Here is a 23757-nt window from a genome sequence, read left to right as displayed (position 1 = left end):
CTCTATCTCCTGAACTATGAGATCATGACCTGAGCTGAAATTAACTCTGACACTTAACTGACTAGGACTAGGCACTCTGTCGCCCCAGGTGAGGTTTGATCCCCAGTTCAAATGAGGCCACCACAGGCCTGGACTCCCTCTGCCTTTTTCTTTTTTTTTTTTTTTTTTAAACACTTATTTATTTATTTAATGTTTATCTATTTTTGAGAGAGACAGAGCATGAGTGGGGGATGATCAGAGAGAGAGGGAGGCACAGAATCAGAAGCAGGCTCCAGGCTCCGAGCTGTCCGCACAGAGCCCGATGCGGGGCTTGAACCCACGAACTGTGAGGTCATGACCTGAGCCGAAGTCAGACACTTAACTGACTGAGCCACCCAGGCACCCCACCCTCTGCCTTTTTCAAGGCTTCCTTCACCTTCTTGATCCAGAGGGTGGTTGCTGCAAGCCTAACCTCACTCCCCTGTCCCCAGTCTCTGGAAACCCCTCTCAATGCCATTTATATTGTTGTACCAATAGGCTTGCTTCTTTACACTGCCTGGCTCAAAGAGAGAACACCCCCTCAAGAGCTGGAAGGGACGTCTGAGGGGCTTGGCTCTTATGGGCTTGAATTGAGCCACATATCCATTCCTGAATTTGTGACCAGAGGATGAAACACTCTAATTGGCTCAAGACAGTCAGGACCCACCTGGAGGGGGGTCTATCTCACCCAAAGCTTGTGGCTCAGACTGAGTGGGGGAGTGCTCTGAGAAGGAAATTCCAGGTCTGGTCACCACAAGGGTAGGTGGATGACAGCAGGAAAAACCCAGGTGTCTGCTCTGGGGATGTGTATCTGCACCTGTGAGGTGACAAGAGGCAGGAACAGTGCCAGCCAGGGGGCTCCAACCCTAGCACTACTGCAGCTTCAGGCGCAGGGACTTGCCTCCAAACTGGAGAGGACGTCGTGGCAGGTGCTCTCTCCTTTGAGAATGCTCAGTGATGCCCTCCCTAGCCTCGGAAGGGTCTGTCTCCGTGGTTCCTCCAGTCCAGCTTTCCAGTCATCCTCACTTGGGGCTTGGTCCCGGACCTGACCTCTGCTGGGGAGCAGATGGAGTTGCTTTCCGGCTAAAGATGGCCCATTTTGGGGAATGTCCTGGCTTAGAGGACACGGGAAGAGTTGGGGGTCACAGGGATGGTGCGCAGCAGGAAGGCACCCTCCCCCTAACGCCTTGGATCCCTGCTTTACTGCTGAGACAACTGCCACACAGTCACGGGAAAGCCAGAGCCAATGGAGGAAAGCTAGCGAATTTTTCACAAGTTTATTGATCAACAGATTGTGTCTTTTTTTTATTTGACACCTGGAAACAGGATTACAAAAAAAAAAAAAAAAAAAAATAGAAGCATTGTGTATTAACTGCATTGGCTAATTGACATGTAACCTGATACACTCTTAAATTAGGCCCACGTTCACCTGGATAAACTCAGTGGTTATCTGTCCTAAGAAGGTTATTTCTCTGCTACATTCCACGGAGGAAATACACAGTGCCGCTGTTAAATGCTTCCCTTTTCTTCAAGACAACTCGTCTGGGGTACTGCTCTGGGAGTACCGAAGGCGTGTAATGGTGCAAAGTGGGGAGGTCCCAGTGGTGGCAGTCGGGCCATGACTGGTGGTGAAACCCCACGCTGGACAACGGACTGCGGTACGAGACCTTCCTGGTGTGGTGGAGAGGCGGCTCCCCGGGGGAACCGGCGGAACATGAAAAAGGGCTGTGCTCAGCGGCAGTGGGGCCACGGTTCTGCTGAGGCTTCTCCAGTGGGCCGAAAATGAGCAGGGGTCGAGAGGAGGGCGGGAGGCATTGGCTTCTCCTCATGTGCTCTCTGACCCACCTGGAAACCCAGTCCCGGACACACAAGAATTCAGCTCCTCAAAGGCCTGCCATCCTGCAGGAGGAGTCACACCTCCAAATCCAAAGATGTGATTGCTGCATAATGACAAGGGCTCCAAGGAGAACCCAGTCCAGCCCTGGAGGGATGGGAGCCAGCTAAATGAACGGGCCTCCCCACTGAAGAGTAACCAGTCCTGGGCCCTGCATAGCGCAGTAAGGAAGGTATCGGTGTACAATGCTGGGCTGGAGCCTGAGGCTGGAGCAGGTTGGGCGTCCCCACGTCGCCACGAAACTGAAGGTTTTTGATAGGTCTTGGTGCAACGTTTCTTTGCAGGTAGGTTCAGGAGGGCCTCATTAGTAGGCTTACGACTTGGAAGCTGTCTTCGGGAGGATCAGCCTGAACTTGCTTTTTCTCTTGAACTCAAGGCTGCAGAGGTTTGTGTTATGCAGCATCTTGTGAAAGCAGAGTTTCTGCCGTGGGATTGTGGAGAGCGTGGGGAGTGTCACAGCGCTAGAGTTTACCTGCCTCCATTACCCCGCCCAGCTGTAGACACTCCGGGGAGGGGGTGCTTTGAAAACTGGGTGGTGTGGGGAGGGCCACGTGCTGGGTCGGTGTGAACAGATTCGGGAGGGCTCTGCCGTCCCCCAGCCCTGCTGCACGAGGAGGGGTTCTGGACGCAGACTCCGGGAACTTTGTGCGGGTCCTGGGAAGATACGGGTCCTCAGCCTTAGCAGCCATCCCTAATGTCCTCCAGGGGCATTGCTCTTTCCAATCAACTCTTCGTGATGACTGACTTCATGTTGTAAGAGATGTTAAGAAAAGTGGGCATGTGACTTCTTTTCTTTTTTCTTTCTCAGCAGGGAAAGCATGCAGCTGCCTGATGTTGTCCCACCTGAGCGTATGGGGTAGGGATCACAACACCACCAAAAGAAGTTTCCTTTCCTGTAGAAAGCAGACACCTCAGTCTGCTGGTCCTCTAATATAGTTTTCCCGTATGTCTCTGCACAGACGACACTTGGCCATATCTGCATATATGCATGTTGACAAGTGTCAAGAACACATACTCATGTGGTGTATGTATGTGTATGTGTTTATATATGACAACTGAGAAGATTAAAGGAGCAGGATAGTTCTGAGTGGAAAATCAGCGAACCTTGGCACCTCTAAACCTTTGGACCGATGAATTCTCTCTTTTCTGTTTTGCCCTTTGGTGGGCTCCCTTGTGGGTACACCCTGGGGCAGTCCTCACGCGTTCACCAACCCATCTGCTAATATGAGAGTAGTGACATTATAAACCTCTATAGGTTTCTAATGAGTTTAAAAGTGCTCATTAAGACTAAAAATCATATTATGAATTTATTTCTCTTAAAATGACATTATTTAAAAAGTGAACTAGGGAGTGCGAGGGCTGGCATCTGGATAAATACTTCCCCAAAATAAAAAAAAAAATTGACTCTTAATTCTGTACTTCTGACCCTGATATCACCGGTAACATCAGAAAAAAAAAATGTGGCTTTTGGAAGGCTCAGGCGGGACTGTTCTGACTTCATTTCACTTCGGTGCTGGTGGGGCCCCATGCCGTGCAGCCATCACCATTTTGCGCCTCTCTTTTTTTAATTGCATAAATAATGATGAAATGAATACCCAAACTGCAGCCCACGAAGGAGGGAAGGTGGTAGTGAGCATTAACCACTTCCATCTGACAGGCAGTGGAGTGTGTGGACCAGAGAGGTTTATACCAGGACTCAGACACAACACTCAGGAATCCACGTGCGGGATGTGCCCCAATCCTGCCTTGTGAGGGGCATGCATGGTTTGAACCTCACAGCCTTTTAAAGAAAAAGGTTTCATATGAAAGATGCCATCCTGTTTGTATAAAGGCTTTTCCTGTAAGAAAGAAAAACTGGACATAATAAAGATGCCTCTTTCTTTCTTTCTTTCTTTCTTTCTTTCTTTCTTTCTTTCTTTCTTTCTTTCTTTCTCTCTCTCTCTCTCTCTCTCTCTCTCTCTTTCTCTCTCTCTCTCTCTCTTTCTTTTATAAAAATAGCGTCTAAAGCTAGAGAATGACCTTTTCTACCTGACACCCTGGGGCAAGCTCACCTCTCGTTCCCTTGTGTCCCCAGACCGAGCACGCTGCAGGCACCAAGACATGGTTTTGCTGAATTTAAATCCTGCCATCGTCCAAGGGGCCTTGGGGACCTGTCACCACACTGATGACTACAGAGAACCACCTCATTCCTTTACTATAGTTTGAATATGATAAATAGACTTTGCTACAAATTACTGGACAGACCAGTAAGAAAAACCAACCTTCAGACTCCAGTATAATTTGAATACTAGAAATCTTGCCAAGGGCTAATAAAGGTTCTGATTTCCAAATTCCTAACCGAATGCAATTTTGCTGGGAAGGGCCCAGGTTGGGGGAGCTCTGGGTGGGCTAGTCAGGGGGGTGTCGGGTGTCACAAATGCTCTCTGCTGGCCTGGTTGCCTGTGCTGCTAGAGCCTGCAGGAGGGACAGGGGTGCACACAGGCAAAGGGGACTCTCCTTTCACCCCCAGGGGAAGCAGTCTTCTCTTTGGTAGGCGGTCTGGAGAGAGCAGAAACGCTCTGTGCTCTGCTGTTTTCCACTCTCAATACAACAGGAAATGAAATAAATAAGATCAATTTGCTCCTTCTGGGTGCCCTCTAAGGGACAGACAGGGGCCAAGGCAGGTGCACAATGATGTGGTCCAGTGCGGAAGGCTCCCCCTGCTCCAGAAAAGCCCCCGGCTCACTCCCTGTGGCTGTCTGGCTGTGCATAGCCCGCTTCCACGTCTAGGTCTCTCCAGGCCTCGGAGTACTCTTTGGTCAATTTCTCTTTTTTCTTAACCCTTCAATCTCCTTATCCACGCCCTCCTCCCAATATTTTAATAGAAACTTGGGGAATTTTAAAGGTGAAAGAACCTCATCTAGTGTCCAGTGTGTGCCCTCCTCATTCCATAGGTGGGGAAACTGAGGCACAGAGAGGGCAGTGCCTTGGCTAGGGTCAGTGAGTCAGCAGTGGCACGGGCCTCAGGCACAGGTCCCTGATGCCTACCCCCCCGCTGCCTGCCCTGTGAACGGCCCACCCCTCAGTCGGCCTTCGGCAGGGACTTCCTGTGGGAGGGGGGCACAAGGTGGGGGGGCAGGCTGTTGGGCAGCTCGTAGCCGTCGAGCTTGATCTTGATGAGGTGCTTGGCCAGTGCGAACTCCTCCTCGTCCAGCATGCCGTCACAGTCACAGTCCGCCAGCTTCCAGATCTTGCCCAGGACGCTGTTGGGCAGCTTGGATGTCACCATCTCCTTCTTGGCGTTGACGCCCGATATCTTGCCATTGACAGGCGACAGGGTATAGAAGAGCTCGTCGTAGACGGGCTTGTCTTTGGCCACCACCCATTCCTCCTCATCGGCGCCCTCCTTGGCACCCTCCCCGTAGCCCTGGTTGAAGGGGCCCTCGGTGGTGCCGTCGAAGGCGCCGCCCTGCACGAGCTGCGTGGGCATGCTCATCTCCTCCTGGCTGATGAGGTGCATCAGGGACGAGATCTTGCTGCTCAACATGTTGTCCACTGCCTCGATCAGCTTGGGCTTCAGCGAGTGGAATTTGGTGAAGTCGTAGTTCTCGAGCTGTTCCTGCAAAAGGAAAAACCACAACTTGGTCACATGCCCTTTCTTCAGGAAGCAGATAGGGTCGGCTGTTGTCATGGGGGATGCCAAAACGCCGGGGCAGTCGGGGGGGAGTCCCCGCAGACCAAAGAGTTCAGCCAGCTACGGGTCGAGGAGGCTGACGAAGTCATCCGAGCAAATGCCACCAACAAAATAACAGTCGTAGCTGAGCAAATCCAACATTTATAAGAACCAGCCAGGAAGGTACTGGAAGATGCTCGCAGAGATGCTGACTTGCACCATGTAGCTTGTAATATAGTAAAAAAACCTGGCAACATTTATTACCTTTATAAACGGGAGAGTGGTCAGCAGTATTTTTCTATTATTTCTCCAAAGGGGACAAGTTGTCCATATGACCTCCTTGGCACCTGTAAGCTACAGCATGACTTGTCCTGGACTCCGTATGAGGATATTGAGAAGCATGATGCTAAAATCAGCATATTGGCCAGCCAGTGGCCCTGCCTCCACGCACTGAACCCGCCTTCCAGGGACTGACTGACTGAGAGAGGTCTCTGACAAACAGCTCTCACAGCAAGGACTTATCACTATCACCTCCTTGTTGCCCTGATTTTCTGCCTTGATGGGAGGGGGCATGAGAATTGAGGTCTTGTGGGGGAATCATAAACTTGAAAGGAGACACGGTGTGTACATAAATGCTGTCGTAATCACTTTCATTTCCGATGGTAATGAAATCATATCGGTCTCTTTTGGTATCCTCTGGGTTACTGGTACCCAACCAGTCACTTTCAGAGTATTGGCCAGTAGACTTTCCTTCTCCTTTAACTCCATCTGTTCTCCTGTAAGTCAGAGCATTGGAGACAGAGGGGTGTCTTCTACCCACATAAAGGTTGGCAAGGCTTTTTCCAGAGAGGACTGTTTTTAGTCTTTTTTTGTAACTGGAGGTATCTGAGATTGGGTTGAGGTTGAACACGGCAGGGGGAGGGGGAAAGAGAGGGAAAGAGGCAAACCATAAAACGGACTTTAACAATAGAGAACAAACTGAGAGCTGATGGAGGGAGGTGGGTTGGGGATGGGCTAGATGGATAATGGGGATTAAGGAGGGCTCTGGTGATGAGCACTGGGTGTTCTATGTAAGTGCTGAATCACTAAATTCTACTCCTGAAACCTATATTACATTATATGTTAACTAGAATTTAAATAAAAACTTGAAACTTAAAAAAAAAAAAGGAAGCAGATAGGGAGTGGGATAGTGGGAGTCAGAATTCTCCTCTAAGTAGACATCCCATTCCTGGGCTGTTCCAGAGCTTTCTCTTTGGTGGGGACCCCACATCTGAATTCACCAGATATAGGAGTGGTTTTCAGAATAAGAAACAAGATGCATGGAATGCAACTTTTTTTTTTTTTTTTTTTTTTTTTTTTTTTTTAATAGTAGCTAATCTTTGGCTAGTGGCCACACAAGTGATAATCCTAGGGCTTTTAGGTAAACTTCCTTCAACCTTGCCTTTTTTTAATTAAAAAAATTTTTTTTTAATGTTTACTTATTTTTGAGGGAGAGACAGAGTATGAGCCCAAGAGGGGCAGACAGAGAAAGGGAGACACAGAATCCGAAGCAGGCTCCAGGCTCTGAACTGTCAGCATGGAGCCCAACATGGGGCTCGAAGCCATGAACTGTGAGATCATGACCTGAGCCAAAACGAAGAATTGGATGCTTAACTGACTGAGCCACTCAGGCACCCCTCCTTTTTTTTTTTTTTTAGGTTTTTATTTATTTACTTTTGAGAGGGGGGGGGCAGGAGAGAGGATCTGAAGCAGGCTCTGAGAGGACAGCATAGAGCCCAATGTGGGGCTTGAACCCATGAATCGTGAGATCATGACCTGAGTGGAAGGCAGATTCCAAACTGACTGAGCCACGCAGGGGCACCTTGCCTTTTTTTTTTTTTTTTAAGTGCTCTAGAGATTTAGCATTTTATCTTTTAAGGTGATCTTATGATACACTTTTGTTGATCTTTACAACAATGCTGGGAGTAAGGAAGGGCAACTTTGAATAACTCTGTTTTACGGACAGCACACAGGGTGGACTAGACCCCATGGCTCCTGCCTCTTGACTAATGCTCTTTGTACTGCAACATGAAGCTTGTCAGAGGGACCGATTTAGGTAAAACAATTATTTAAGGATTTTGTTTTTGGATCAGTTAAAAAAATGTAGTTTAAGGTACAAATAAGTAACAGTTGAGACTGCTAAGTAGGAGAAGAGTAGAGATGGGGAGGGCGAATGGAAATCCAGCCAATAGAGCTGAGTATCACCAGCCAGCTCAGGGCAGGTCCAGGCTCCACAACCCAGGAGAACAGGCCCATCAGCAGACAGAAGTGCAGAAACATGTGCAATGGGGAGGGTCCTAGGACAACAATTGCCTGATTTGGAGGAGCTGACTATAGATGCCACACAAGCCCTGTGGATAGCTCTGTAGAAATAGTCCCTCCTACTCTGGTTCTCCTTGGTTACCCACCCATCCATCCATCCGTCCATTCTTCCATCCATCCATCCATCCATCCATCCACCCATCCATCCATCCTTCCTCCATTGACCCATCCAACATTTACTGGGCATTTGTTTTTGCCAGGCCCTGTTTTGGAGCCTGGGGATAATATAACCATGAAGAGCCATAATCTCTGCCCTCAGGGAGCTTATGATATAAAAGAGGGAGAACGTTCTAGTTTTTTAGTTTTTTTTAGATCCTTCTGTCAAGAAGGACTTGGCTTAGCTTACAGTGAAAATATGGTAACATGAAATAGAAGAAAGTCGTTAGAAATGGAAAAGCTAAGGGACACCTGGGTGGCTCAGTTGGTGAAGCACTGGATGCTTGTTCTTGGTTCTTGAGTTTCTGTGTCGGGCTCTGTGCCGACAACGCAGAGCCTACCTGGGATTTTCTCTCTCCCCTTCTCTCTCCCTGCCCTTTCCCAGCTTATGTGCTTTCTCTTTTAAAATAAATAATCTTAAAAAAAAAAAAAAGAAATGGAAAAGCTAAGTAATTAAGACAGAGAGGAAAGGGACCATTACATCAGACATCTAAGGTGAGAAAAGTTATTCTCCTCAGCTGCCAGGTTGCTAGGGGGCACACCCCCTCATTGTCTGAGGGAACACACCACCTGTTTGTTGCAAGAAAACAAACTTTGTCTGAATTGTGAGAGTTACCTGTGACTTTTTATGATCTTTGAAAAGTGTCTTCAACAGCAGTTTTGCCAAATAAATGCAGAAAATTCCAGATATGCAAGTTTTTATATGGACTTTATGTAAAGTATTTCTGTTAGGAAAATTCTAGAAGGCCAGCAAGGGGCCATCCAGGTGTACAATTTTCTGGAGATGAGGCAGGGAGACTCTTGAGTAAAAGGGGTTTCGTATACCCCTCAGACCTGACTATTCTGGGGAGAAGTAATGTGATAGGCAGGGAGGGGGAATAAAAAGCAAAACTTTGTGCAATCATAAATATCACACTTTTTTGTTGTAAAAATTTGGGGAAAAACTGATAGACCAAAAATGTAAATCACTTATAACTCTATCACCCAGCAATAACTTCTTAAAGAAATTTTTTTTAATGTTTATTTTTTGAGACAGAGATAGAGACAGAGAGCGAGCAGGAGAGGGGCAGAAAGAGGGGACACAGAATGTGAAGCAGGCTTCAGGTCCTGAGCTGTCAGCACAGAGGCTGATGCAGGGCTCGAACCAATGAACCGCGAGATCATAACCTGAGCCAAAGTTAGATGCTTAATTGACTGAGCCACCCAGATGCCCCCCAGCAATAACTTCTGCTAATGTTTTTTGAGCACACATTTCTAGCCATTTTTATAAATATACACATGCACATAAACACACACACACACACACACACACACACACACACTTTAACTGAACTAAGACCACACTGCTTGACAACTTGGATTTTTAAGAAAAAATGTATCTCATCTTTCTGTGATAATAACTTTTATACAATCTTATTCTTCATCTTAATAGCTATCTAATATTGAACTGTACAGCTGGGCCATTTTGCCTTTACCCTGTCCCATGTGGTTGGACATTTAGGTTGTTTCCAATGGAGAGTCAAAATTGTGGTCTCTAGAGTGTACCAGCAGGGCAGACATCCTGTGCTGTTGTTTAGAAGCAGAGCCTTGAGCTTCACATGGAGGGACAGAGCTGAAAGCCAAACGGCTTGACAGACCTCTAGAGAGGTGCCTCCAACAGTCTTCTCAGCAAACTCTGGGGCCGCCAGGTCTCAGTGTGGTGTGGGCTTGGTTTCTAGACACATTCTGATCTGTGTGTCGCTATCCTGACAGACCGTGGTCACCTGCAATTCACTCCAAAACCAGCTCTAAACAATGTTACCAACACCGTGGGCTCTTATGGCCAGTATCGCAGTCAGTTGGGGGAACTGAGAAGGCAAAGCCCAGGAGGAGAGAGCAGGCAGCCTACACAAAAATCTGAGTGCTGCTGGGGTAAACAAGTCTGGATTCCCCTGGGTGCACGGACACCTACCCTATTTCCTCATGAATGAGCCTGAGCTCTGAGCGCACACAAAGCTCCTGTGTCTGGCCAAGCAGACGAATGAGGGCGGTGTCTGCCTGAACTTTCCACCCGCCTGCAGGGTTCGCGGATTCAGACTGTAAACCTCTGGAAAGCTGGCAAGAAGAAACGGCCACATGTTTGCAGGGGTGGACAGGAAGTAACAGCAAGCAGCCACCCTTGCCCGGAGGGCACATAGGAAATCAACCCTAAACTCTCATCCCTGGGGTACCCTTCACCCCCAAGGCCTGACCAGGGAGTGTGGGGTACAAGTTAAACCACCGCCATCTCTGCCCCTCCACCAAGTTCTCTCCAAAACAGAAATCTTTTTATTGGGATGAATACACACTGGGGAATGTAAAGATTTACCCTTCAGCAGTTGTATCCATCAAAGCCACTGAGCCCTGGATCCTGGAACTTCTCCCTCCCAAGCTACAAAGGTCAGTTCCCAGCCCAGTTGTCGCTGGGCTATCTCTTGCCCACTTCCTCCCAGAATTCACTAGAAGCAGTTCTCCAATTTACAGGTGGGCTGAGCAGGTGGGGGACGGCTCTGCTGCCCTCTGCTGTTGAAACGCTGCCACCTCATCAGCTGAGGGGGCCAAATTCTCCGAGGACAAGTGAGTCTGCAACAAAAGTGGCTTTGCTAGCATTCTCCTCATTCTCCAGTCTGCACCTATCAGTGTGGTAAATCACATTCCCTCGCAAAAGGATGCAGGGCAGACACAGGCTGCTTCACCAGCAGGTCGTGGGCCTCTCCCAGCACTGGGCAAAAGCCTTCACAATACACTCAGTTTATCGCTACAGCTAAGAGTCACCCCAGCCAGCCTGGTCCGTGAGAGCACAGGGAGAAAAGAGACTTAAAGCTGGCATCGGTGAGCTCTCTGAGTGACCCTGAGATGTGGAAAGATCCTAAAAAAGTGATCTCCACACTTAGGTCCCCAGTGTTGTCCCAGATGTAGTCGATGTGAGCTTAAACACCTGTGTTGAAGGGGATGTCAGATGCTCAACAGACTCAGAGATGACAGAGGCCCTGACCCACACCATCAAGCCCCCAAAGCTTCCTGGGTGACAGCAAACTAGCTGGAAGTATCAGGCGATGGTAAGCATGCCCTATGGGTTCCAGGCCTGCCTTGTTCCTCGAGGAGTCCCTGAAGGGACTGGGGTGGTGTGACCAGGGCCTGGCCACTCTCCCATGAAGGAATCCCTTCCAGATTCCAGGGGCTTGCTCTGAAAACTGCTGGTCTATTCATAGGCCCTGTGGCTTTCTGGGTTAGGTCAGGGTCTGAGAAATTCACTACCCTACCGCCTGCTATGATATAAACACACACTAACTTCTCAGTGAGCTCATCTAACACCTGTTCGTTGGGCACCTGCTACAGCCCAGGTGCTGGGGGTATGGCAGTGAACGAGACATGGATCACTGAATGCCTCATGGAGCTACAGCCTTATGAGGGAGACGGCCACTGTATAAATAAATCAACTGCTTGGAAGCGCAACAGTGTTAGTGTTGTAACAAAGAGCACATGTCCTAACAGGAGGCTTTGCTGCCAAAACTCCATTGCCGGCCACAGTCAGTGGCAAATACTGTAATCCAGGGCAGGGATTTTTGTTATTTGTTCAGTGATTTATTCCAGGGACCTAGAACAGTGCCTGGCCATGGTAGACTTAATATTTCTTGGTGACTGAGTGAATGAACACAGGTGAATGAGGATACCTGTCAGGTGGCACTCCTTGCATCAAGTCCTAAGGCACTCAGGTGTCTAAGGAAGGGACTAAGGCCTCTCCTGAGAGAGGGGCACATGGCTTCCTTGTTTTCTTCCTCAGGGACTGCCCTTCTGCTCCAGCTGAGAGGCCTGGGCTTCCTCTGACATGGCCAGGCCCAGGCTAACATGGTCATGAGAAGCTCTCGTAGCGGTTTGCTACCTGCTTTATGGGAGTTCCTCTGGGGACAGGTTGCAGGTCCTGAAAGGAGGCTTACGGTGGCTTCCTGCTGGGCTCAGTGGTGCCTCAGGTCTTTGGAGCAACATGTTCCTGTGGGTGGCAGGCTAATGAGCCACAGAAGCCCCATTAGGCCAGAGTACACATGATGTATTTATTCATAGCTTTCATTTCAGTCAAGGAACCAATTTCCTTTAAACATATCTGAAGGATGTGGGGCGCCTGGGTGGCTTAGTCGGTTAAGTGTCCAACTTCGGCTCAGGTCATAATCACACGGCTCATGAGTTTGAGCCCCGTATCAGGCTCTGTGCTGACAGCTCAGAGCCTGGAGCCTGCTTCAGATTCTGTGTGTGTCTGTCTCTCTGTCCCTCACCCGCTCACGCTCTGTCTCTCTCTCTCTCAAAAATGAATAAACGTTAAAAAAATTTTTTTTAAATATCTTAAGGATGCAAGGAAACATGTCCCCTCAGTCTGGTCATGTGGTGTAGGGCATAACCCAAGGGTGTGAAGGTGAACCCCCTCGGGAAGACTGCTCCAGAGGCCCCAGTAGCCCAGCCATCTTGTGTTTGGAAAAAAAAAACCCAATTCTTCCTCTGAGTACAGGGATACCTATTTCATTTCAGGAAGAAAAAAAGATATTCTGGATTTATTCTGAAGCGAGCTAAGTCATATCTGACGAGGGCATATATTCCACATGCACTTAGCACCCTGAACCCTGCCATCACAAAAGGATGACCCACTCCTATGTTAATGCGTCCTTTACAGAAAGTTTACATTAAAAAACTCCTCAAGGTCAAAGCTTCCCCTCCCGATGCCTGTTGATCTTTGCCTCCACTCCGTGATCTCTCCTTCTCCTACGCCCTCCTGAGGCAGCCAGGCAGCTCACAGGCCCACCTTCCCGCTGTATATCTCCAATGACTCTTCTTTCAGCCCCGTCTTCCTCTGTGGCTCAAGGCAAAAGATGAGAACTAGAGATCTCCAGGGTACAGCCAGCATTGCAGGGATGCTCTGTTTGGCCTATGTAGTACTTTTTGAAAGTTTGAGCTAAAATTTGAAAACCAGGGGACTTTACGCACAGATCTAGATTTGCAACTTCTCGTGAACCATCCAGGCCTATGTTCACACAAGGCGGTGGCCATCGGGGCAGGTCAGGCCTTCTCCACCCACTGAAGCAGGGCACAGACGTCCCAACCGGCCCCCGTGGTGGGTCCCCATAAGTCCTCATTGTACTTGCAGACTCGTTTTCCTCCTGCGAGAGTCATATTTCTCAGAATCCACATCTCCATCAAATGTGGGAAAATGAGAGGGTCAAAGAGGGCGACGTGGGTTTTCTTTCCCTGGTCTGCTTTCCAGAGAGGACTGTGGCCTCTAGTGCAGACAGGTCCTTGCAGTGGAAAAAAGCTGGTCAGTCTGGCTCTGTGAGGAGCCAGGTGGGTGGCCTCACTTGGGAAGATATGGTCAGCATCGATGTGTATATCTAATACCACGGCAGGGCGGTAGACGCACTGGTCAGGCCAGGCTGAATGCAGCACCCATTCAGGCTCATCTGGGGCTGCCCAGGCACAACTCAGGGAGACCCTAAAATCAGGCCCAAAGTTGCCCAACGCTGACTCGTAAGCACAATCTTTAGTGAGCACAAATTGCTGTGCCCAGGGAAGGCCAGCCATGCCCCAGGAGCCCTCGGAACTCTGATGAGGGCTCTGAGCCTGCAGAAGCACTGTTGCCTGAGCATGTGTTAATTACCACAGTGCCTCGCAGCGCAGGCTTGCGGAGGCTGCCTGGGGTGACCTCTGAGGTTAATGGCAGCTCTCGTTACCTTAAGGTTCTGGGATTCCCCGAAACAGGTGTCACTTAATGCCAACACATGGCCTGAGAGGGATGCTCATCTGATTTTTTCATGTGACCTAAATTTACTTCTTGAAATGTGTCCCTTTTTGGTTAGTTTTGGGGGCCAGGCAATCTCTGCTTTACTCTCAAAGCCTGTTCTCATGGATCACCATTAGGAAGATGCATTCATGGCGTTCTCTATCCTAAACCAGGAAACCCTAATGTGGACCCAGCAACCAGCCAGACAAGGTCACATTGATGTTGCAATAGGCTCCCAGTACCTGCATTGCCTTGACCTCTGGGAAGTCCCCGGCAGAAATCTGGTATTCTCGCTGCAGCTGAAGGTAGATTTCTGGCAATCTGCTGATAAGCTCTCTCTTCTTGTTTTCCTTTCCGAATACACTTGGCATTTCCTTCTTCAGGTGGCTGATGATGTAGGCATGTACCTGAAGGGGTATATGTCAGTAAGGACGTGTTACTTAGAACTGTACCAGAAAGACAAACAAGATGGCATCATGATACATAACAGGCTCCCATATTCAGGGCCACAGCCCTCAGGACAGGAGGGTAAGGATCTGGGTGCGGGGGGTGGGGGTGGTGGACGTGGTGAGACACAAAGGACACATTACAAGTCTGTTTCTGGGCATGTAGAATGTGAGGTACATGAGGGAGCCCCAGATGGTGCTGTCTAAGGGTGCCTGGAAAGAGGGCCCCAAGCTCCAGATAGAGCTGGTCTGGGTGCTGGATTTGAGAGCTGGAGCAGAGGTGGTGACCAGAGCCACAGGAATGGTTGTGACCACTGAGGGAAAGTGAGCCAAGAACCACCCCCCCCCCCCAAAGAAGGACCAGGATGGGGAGGAGCCAGAAAAAGACCTCAGGAAGTGGAATGTGACAGATAAGGGCTGTGGGAGGGGAGAGTCAGGAAGAGATGACACCTAAATTGGGTCCTGAACAGGTCAGAGGGCTGTGGCTGTCCAGGAGAGGGAGAGCATGGATGGCAGTGTGGCAGTAACACAACAGGGGCCGTATTTGGGGCAGTGCCGTGTATGTGGCTGCTACACATCTCAGAGGCGGGGAAGTAGACCACTGCGCATGCCAGGAGCTGTGTAGGATTAGAATGAGCATTGGCTAACCTCACGTGGTGCTGATGGGCTGATGACGTTTCTGGGAGACCAGAGAGGCCAGAATAATGCCATGAGTGCCCTGCTTCCTAAGTGGGCTGGTGGTGCTTGCCTGGGGATAGGATGGGGCGACAGGCTTGGGGAAGGTCTCTGGCACAGTTCAGTTGTGCCTGAGGGGCTATTCCGTGTCTGCGTCTGTGCAAAGAGTGAGCGGGATGGGTGGCGCCTGGGCTGAAAGACTGGTGATTAACCACAAGACCTAAAAGAAAGTTTCAGCAGGGCTGGTGCCCAGGAGCACCAGGAAACGAAACTGAAGACTGATGTAAATGTCTGATCTGACGTAAATAGTTAATTTGCATGGAAATCTGTACCCAGTGGACAGTGAGATGAGAGAATTCCTGTAACCTCCCCATGGAGGGTGTGAACTCTGGGATCTCTACAGGTGGCACTGAAGGAGCCTAGCTGGCTCAGCCGGAGGAGCATGCAACTCTTGATCTTGGGGTTGTGAGTTCGAGTCCCATGTTGGGTATAGAGAATACTTAAAAATAAAATCTTAAAAAAGAAAAAAAAGATGGCACTGAACTCTTTTCTGCACAGGACTAGCTGCATAGGACTACCTTCCTCTAGGAGAGGAACCCCTGGGGAAATGAGGCGGAGGCTCCATAAACCCTGATCACCTGGCACTAGCAGGCCCAGGACTGTCACCCGAGGGGTGGTGAACCCAGCTTGGATGGCTCTGCTTGGCTGTGTCACCCCCTTCCTTAACATTTCCACTCTTTTTAAAATTTCTTTTTCTTTTTTTTAAAGTTTATTTATTTATTTTGAGAGAAGGAGAGATTGCATGAGCGGGGGAGGGATGGAGAGAGGGAATCCCAAGCAGACTTCGTGCTATCAGCATACAGCCCGATGCAGGGCTCCAACTCACAAACCGTGAGATCATGACCCGAGCCAAAATCAAGAGTCAGACGTTTAACTGACTGAGCCACCCCGGTGTCCCTTTTTAAAAGTTTTTTAGATGCTTATTTAATTTTGAGAGAGAGAAAGTGCAAGCAGGGGAGGGGCAGAGAAAGGGACACACAGAATCCGAAGCAGACTCCAGGCTCTGAGCTGTCAGCACAGAGCCCAATAAGGGGCTTGAACTCACAAACTGTGAGATCATGCCCCGAGTGGAAGTTGGGTGCTTAACCGACTGAGCCACCCAGGTCCCCCGAACATTTCCACTCTTCTGCTGATTTCCAACTTTAGGACGTGAAGAAATGTTCATTACAAAACCTCTGTTTGTGTATCAGAATTCTACAGAGTAATTTAGAAGTCAAGAAAATAACTAAAAATAGGAACGGATGAAAAGCAGAACGGTGATTACCAAAAGAAAATGACTATGCAGCTAGGGAAAATCCTATTAAAGAAAACAGACTTCTGTAATCTTGTGGAAGAATGGAAATTGAATAAAGGGGACAAGCAGAGACATCCTCTAGCTCAGCTGAGAGCCTCTGTGTATGGACACACACTGGGCACAGCCGAAAACATTCTGCTACTTAAAATAAGTATGTAATGTAAACGCTGACATGCTCAGACCAGACAATGCTAACTTTCCCATCTATATAAAGGTCATTTAACAGAAACACACAGTGTCCTGCCTGGCTACTGATCACAAGTACAGATGAGAAGAGATGTGTCTCAACCTTTCTGTTACTAGTAAACTTATTTACTTATTTTTTCACATTAAAACAGCTTAAAATTTTTACATGATTCTTTGGGATAGAGAAACCCCAAATTTGGGAATCCTTTATTTAGAGTGTTGGGACTTTAGCTGCATTCCTGAGGGTATGATGAATAAGTGGTAAGACTAGTAATTTCCCTGCCTTGGACAATGAATGTCTGGCTCGGTTTGGTGGGGTTGGGGGAAGGCCGTGGCCAACATTGAAGGACTTGGAGGGGCTGCCACACTCCAGTGGAGAACCAGCTGCTCACCAGCCGTCCTTGTGTCATTTCCTTGGCCTCGGTCCTACTGGAACCTCTGGACTGGGCCTATGGATACCTCTCCCTTCCATGCGCAGGCCTGCCCCACTCTGGAACCAGCCCCAACTGAAGCAGGAGGTCCCAAGCGGCATAGTCTACTATCTACCAGGGCTTTTTACTGAACCCCACCCCAGATCCCAGCCCGGGGACTGTGCCAGACCCCTGCAGCGCTCCCCAAGCTTCCCTCACTACCTCCTAAGGTGAGCCTTTTGAGTTGCCAGGCCTCTGCTCAGGGAAGGCTGACTCCCCACGCAGCCCCCAGCTCCAGTAGGATTGGCACCAGTAGGATTGGCACCAGTTTCTAACACTGCTTCACTTGGCCTGACTCTGGGTGATGTGCACCTGCCACAGTTCTCCACCCACAGCCTGGCACCTGCTCTCTCACCTCAGCCCTCATGGTGTTCACTGGCTGATGACCAAGGCTCCCGGATGATGGGCTGCCATTGGACACCAGGCCTCCGTGCCCTGACAGGAACTGGCCGGTTCTTGCACCAGGCCCCCATTCTTTCCTCCTTCCACTTTGTCTGGCACTGAGTCAGGACCATCAGGTACCTTGTTCATGCTTGCAGTCTGCTCTCAGCCTCAACCTCCACTTCCAGAATGTTCTACTGGCCTATTTTGTGAGAGTCTCCTGTTGTGCTGCCTCTGCATGGCCAACCCCTCCTGCCCTTCCATGGACATCCTAAGACAATAACACAGGGTCAGATACTATTGTACGGGCCCTGCCTGTAAGAAGCTTATCAAGTCATAAGGTAAATTATAATCCTTAGAGTCATGGAACATTAAATCTGGAAGGGACCCCCTGTACCTAACTGAACTCCTGGTTCCAGGAAATTCATATGACTTACTCAAGGTCACAGAGCCAGTTAGGAGGTGCAAAGCCGGCACTGGCATTCAACTGTCTCATTCCTGTCCTTACAGACTTAATCGCTTTCTGTGGGTATGAATTAAAAAATGTTACTAAAGGTGTTGGAAATCTGGAATTGAAAATGAACTGTGTCCTATGGGACAACAGTGTGGGAAACTGCGACTTGAGGCTTTTGTTTTGGCTTAAGCCAAAAACTTTGGCTTTTGATTGTCCCTAACTCCCAGGGACACCATGGGAAGGGCATTTAGTCTCCCTCCCCACACGCACACAAATGCATATATTATGGCACACAACACTATGAACACCACATAGGATGTGGGTGAAGACGGCACTCTTAGGGCAGGATGGCGCCTTGTAATTTTCTAAAGACTTTTGGTAAACAGAGGGGACAGCCTGGAGGCTCATTCCTGCCCTTCTGTGTCAAAGAAGTCTTTCCAGATAAACACAGGACTGAGGGCCAGACCAGGCAATGGTCTTGGGGAAGGAGGTGGAAACAGTCTGAGATCTTTTCCTCTTTATAATGACAGAAAACTAACTGAGAAGAAGGGGGACAGGAAAGACAAGAGGGAAGAGAAAGAGGAGAAGGAGAGGCATGATGAGACCTGGGGCTGGAAGGCCAGGTTCACGCCCTGCCACCCCTGCCTCTTGTTGAGCAATGCCAGGTGACTCTAGCCCTCCACCTCAGCTTACTCATGCACAGACTGGAAGTTTTAACTCCTACCTCACAGGGTTGTTGGTATGAGAATCAAAAGAGATCATGGATTTGGATACACCAGAAAGAGGAGTAAAAATGTTGCTTGTTATTGCCTAATGGCCAAAGACCAACAGCTGGAGGGTTCGTAATGCAGAGAAGTCTTGTGGTTGTTTAGTTCTTACTGAATAATGAATAAACTCTTACTGAGTTATTAATAGTTACTGAAAAGTTAATAAGTTCTATGTATTTGAATAGTAATAGGATGAATCTGGGTCCCAAGAGCTTCATTCACAAGTCAGTGACATTGAACCCTGGTTGGCTTTTGAACATTCTTATGTATAAAACTGGGAAAGCCCCACTTCATCCAATGGTGATGACTGAGGATAGATCAAGTGGATCACAATGTCAGTTTCTTTATGGGCTATAACTCAATGAGCAAAAAGAGATGTCCTTCCCTTTATTATTAAAAAAAATTTTTTTTTAACATTTATTCATTTTTGAGGGACAGAGAGAGAAAGTGCATGAATGGGGGAGGAGCAGAGAGAGAGAGGGAGACACAGAACCTGAAGCAGGCTCTGAGCTGTCAATACAGAGCTCCAAGCAGGGCTCAAACTCACAGACCGCAAGATCATGACCTGAGCTGAAGTCAGACGCTTAACCGAATGAGCCACCCAGGTGCCCCAAGATGTTCTTCCCTTTAAATATACATGGATTTATATCTAGTTCACATATATACTCTGCTACAATTGCATTAACTGTGTCCAGTGACAAGTGTTCATATATATCCAAGGTGGAGAAGCATGTACTCAGAGTGATATTGGATATATCCATCCTGGGTGTGGAGGGCAACCCCAGGCAGCGAGTGCTGGAAGCTTCCAGTGCTTATGGTCAGTAGGAGTGGAAATCCTCATGGAATTTGGGGAGCAGTTTGGAGGGGAGGATTCAGGCTGGGAGAACATGGTTCCACACTATATGTAGGTCATACTATGTGACCTCATCTGTTAGCTAACACAACCTGTTGGAGACCTGCATCTTTGTAGGCCCAGCTTAAAACTTGCACAGAGCATTTAACATCAGGGGATCAGCGTATTTTAAAATTGGGTTTATGGGGATATAGGAAAAAATCAGTTAATGCAGTAGAGACCCAAAAGGTGGACCCATGGGGTAGTAAGACTGTGAGACTGTAAGAGGCAGAAAAAGGCAGTTCTTGGTTCCCATGGAGCAGGGGGTTTGTTAGTCTGTTGCAGTCAAAGCTGGCACCCATAGCACCTGATTCTGAACAGCTTAAAGGGGACTCAAGGGGGCCCAGCCACTCACTCATTTGAGGTCAACCTTCAAAGAGACAGGCTTCCCTACATGGACACAAATACTGACACACATACCCACAGCTGGCGGAGCTATTTTTAAAAGTCCCTTGGTAGGCTAATCATTAGTGGGTCGCCATCGGCCACCGTAGAAGGATTTTCACACCTTAGCCTGGGTCCATTTGGCAAATTTCAAAACATCTAACTTCTCTACAGAGGAATTGGCAGTGCAGACAGATTGGAAAGCTGGGCCCTGGGTTTTACACGTGACTGGAGAACACGCTTTGAAGACAAAACTAAGTGCCACAGAGCTAGGGTGAACCCTGAAAATCACTGACCTCTCCTTTTCTTTCTCACTTTTAGCTGTTCCTTCCTTAAATGTTTTTTTTCTTGTTGTTGGGTGAAGATCTGTAAAGGGGTGGGAACTTTTCCTACTCTTGGGCAATGTTTATAAAGGGTGGAGTCCTCACTTTTTATTTTTGTTCGTTTATTCCATAAGCATTATTATTTGGGATTTGTTTGCAAGAGCCTAATTTCCCTACTTTGGCTATTTTAATTATAGCTGAATAAAACTGAATTATATTTTTTAAATACTTTTTTGGGCTTTCCCAAAATAGCCCAAAGAATCATGAAATGACCTTTGATTAGCATTTTGGATTGTAAACAGTCTTCAAAAAAGGATGCCTACTGATATCATGAAGATGTGATCTTTGAGGTTAACCAAAAAACTCACTCTAAGGTTTTCTCATTCCTTGAAATAGAGAGTTGTGAAATATATATATATATATATATATATATATATATATATATATATATATTAAGAAGAAGCAGGGAAACCATTACATTTTAAGAGATCTTTGATAAGAGTGCCATTTTTCAATTATTAAAGTGTCCTTTTTAGGACACCTTGAGTTTGATCACTGTGGAACCCAGCAGGACATTAGTGATAACACTTCTTCACTTCTGGATGGGATGTGACTTCTGTTGAATTAAGGTGTTCTATAAATAGATACAGGGCACACCCCAACCCAGATCTGACATCTCCTAGGTGACATCTGAAAACTTATCCTTCGCATGTTTTCAAATTGTCAGCTTGATGAACTTCTAAACTTTGCAGGGTTCCTGTGGATAAACAATTTTATAGAATACACAGAATGGCAGACTAATGCAGTAAGTAAGGACACGATGAGAAGTTATAGATGTTGTCCACTCTGCATTTCAGGTAAATGGTTTCCAGACCAAGGAGTCAAACTAACTACGGCTTGAATTTATATTTTACAACTTATGGGCTGTAAGGCCTTGGGCAAGTTACTTCATCTTTCTGAACTACAGTTCCCTTGCATGAGAAACAAAGATAATGCCCAGCTTTGTGCAGTTATTGGCGGGATCAGATGAAATAACACATGCAATACAAATTGTAGAGCTTCTGGAATACTGCAGACCCTCAGTAAGGTTGGCTTACAAAACCGGATCAAGAGAAATAAAGATCAATATACCCAAATCAAAGAGCGTTTTCCTGAAATACAAACACTGAGAAGAGAAAAACTCAGGCGACTGACTCCTTGTCCATTTAGGCAACAAGTTTACAAATGGCCATAAAATCGCAGATGGTGTAAAGCAGATGACGTTGGTTAGTGGCTAAGGCCACTGTGTTGAGTTCTGCTTCTTATCTGCCTGAGACTGTTTCCTGTCCCCCTTTGCAGGATGGTACCGCCCAGCACACTGGCACTGAGAGGCTCAGCCTGGAAACATCCATACTTCACACATTTTCCTTTATGAAAAGGAACAAGCCAGATACTATTCTTAGGAAGAAAAAAAAGACAAGCTTTTTTCCTAGAAGTAAGCTCAGCAAGTTGACCGCCCCTGCCCCCCACCCCCTGCATCTACACAAGGCTCTCATTATTCCCAGTGTCAGTACAGAGCAGCATTCTGTGGCCACGATGATCCATTCAGAGGGCCTGATGCTCAAGGAGGGCAGAGAAGTCCCAAGGCACTTGGCACGCCCAGTGAGCTCTTTGCTCTTTATTTATTTATGTGACCGAATACAGCTGCGTCTTGAGTCACTAGGCCTTCAGCAGTGACTGGTAAAATAGAAATGTCCATGGGCATTTATAAATAGTTAAAAAAAAAATCTTGAAATCTCCAAAGCTATCACATGATATCTCTGCTTTGGTTATAAAATAATGTTGGGTATTGTGTATCCTGAAGGGTAAGTTCAGCTGTATCAGCTGAAGAAGAGAAATATCACATGCTAAGGGGTTACCAAATGGGGAAAAAACAGACTTCCTGCTACTAAGCATTAGGCCCAGGACTAGCACACAAGAGAAACCAGCAAAGCTGCAAATAAGTGGATTTACAAACTGGTTAGCACCACTGCCTTGCAGAACTGGAACAAAGTGGCTGGAGCTCCAGAAAGGAAGCAGCCTGGAAGAAAGATAAAAAATGGTGGCTCGCAGGTGCACGGTGACTGGGGATCAGCTGGGTGATCCAGGAGTCCGTGTGAGCGTGCACCGGGAGTGATGGCAAGCAGAGAGAAAAAGAGCAGATGGAGATCCTACATGTGGAGCTGCAGCAACCGGGGAGGCATCTCTTTGGCTATAGAGAGATGCTGCTGGGTGAGCATCCTGGCATGAAGATAGAGGCTGCTGGGCAATGATGAGGAGGCGTTAGAAGGCCGATCGCCTGCCCGCCTGTCACCCTCAGCAAAGGCCTCTTGCCTTTCCTGGCCAAACCCCCTCCTCAGAGCACGGTGTCCACACCTCAATCAGCACACAGCTCACCACTCTGTAATGGGGGGTTTGGGGCCTCCTCTTCTACCATCCAGGCTCCCCAGTCCCGGCCCAGGGGTGCTGAGCAATACAGACTGAATGAGGCAAGGGGTAGTGGATTCTAAAAGGCTGGCCTGCTGGACCCCAAGGCCAGACCAGAAGTCACTCTCTGTGCAGCAAGAGGATAAGGGAGGGGACATGGTTTCTTTGCCACCAGAAGACAAAGGGGAAGTAAGCTGGAAGTACCCTGACCAGGGTATGAGTGGATTTGGAGAGGCAGGCCTGTGGACTGGTTTCAGCGGACACGACAAAGGCACAGGGCGAGGCTGAGAGCAGGAGGGCTGTCTTTTGGTTCTAGTGTTGTTACTCATGGATTAGGTGACTCTGGAGAAATCGTTTATTTTACCTCATCCTTCTAAACTGCAGGAGTGGATAGACCTCTGGCTTCCAAATGTGGCTGATTATCAGAATCACCCGGGGAGCTTTACACACACACACACACACACACACACGCACACTCACATATACACACACAGACATGCACAGACACACTTGAATCAGAAGCTCCTGGGCAGGGCCTGGGAATTTACATTGCTTAAAGCTCCAGAGTGCTTCTGATGATCATTGAGACTAGACAAACTCTGGGGGCACTTACAGCAGTAGAGGAACAGGATTTTTTTTTTTTTAAAGCCCCAACATGGGGCTAGAACTCACAGCCATGAGATCAAGACATGAGCTGAGATTAAGAGTCGTACACTTAACCAACTGAGCCACTGAGGCGTCCCAAAGGAATATGATTTTATGAAATGTGCACACAACTTTTAAAGAACCATCTTTTCTTCCATACTTTTTCTTAGAGGAGTCATGTGCTGTTCTCTCTTCAGAGACGTGACAGAATCAATGACAGTACTCGAGGGTGGTTACCAGATGACCACTTACCCTGTTGTGTACCCACCCTGGGGCTGCTGAAAGGTTCAGCTACGAGGCAGAAGAGCCCAGAGGCCTGGCGGGCATGCTTACAGGCTCCCAGCCAGAATGGGGATGGGGTGCCACCCCCAAAGCAGCACACTCCATGGGCCAGGCTGAATCTAGCTTCCCGCCTGGCTCCAGGCAGTAACATCGGGTTCTGCGCCTTAGACCCAGGGTGACTAATGCTGGC

General features: G+C 48.1%; 1 protein-coding gene across 1 annotated transcript in view; it reads right to left on the bottom strand.

Moving 5' to 3' along the window:
* Positions 1–1280: 1280 nt before the first annotated feature.
* EHD4 (EH domain containing 4) overlaps positions 1281–23757 on the bottom strand; it is an 87912-nt gene continuing 65435 nt past the window's right edge. Inside the window, exons 5-6 of the mRNA XM_003987252.6 lie at positions 14106–14270; positions 1281–5510 (exon numbers count right to left, since the gene is read on the bottom strand). Coding sequence (XP_003987301.1) covers positions 4974–5510; positions 14106–14270 — 702 coding nt within the window. The 3' untranslated portion in view covers positions 1281–4973. The remainder of the gene's footprint in view (positions 5511–14105; positions 14271–23757) is intronic.

Source organism: Felis catus, chromosome B3 (assembly GCF_018350175.1).
Source record: "Felis catus isolate Fca126 chromosome B3, F.catus_Fca126_mat1.0, whole genome shotgun sequence".
NCBI classification, from domain to species: domain Eukaryota; kingdom Metazoa; phylum Chordata; class Mammalia; order Carnivora; family Felidae; genus Felis; species Felis catus.
This window is presented reverse-complemented; position numbering and strand designations above follow the sequence as displayed.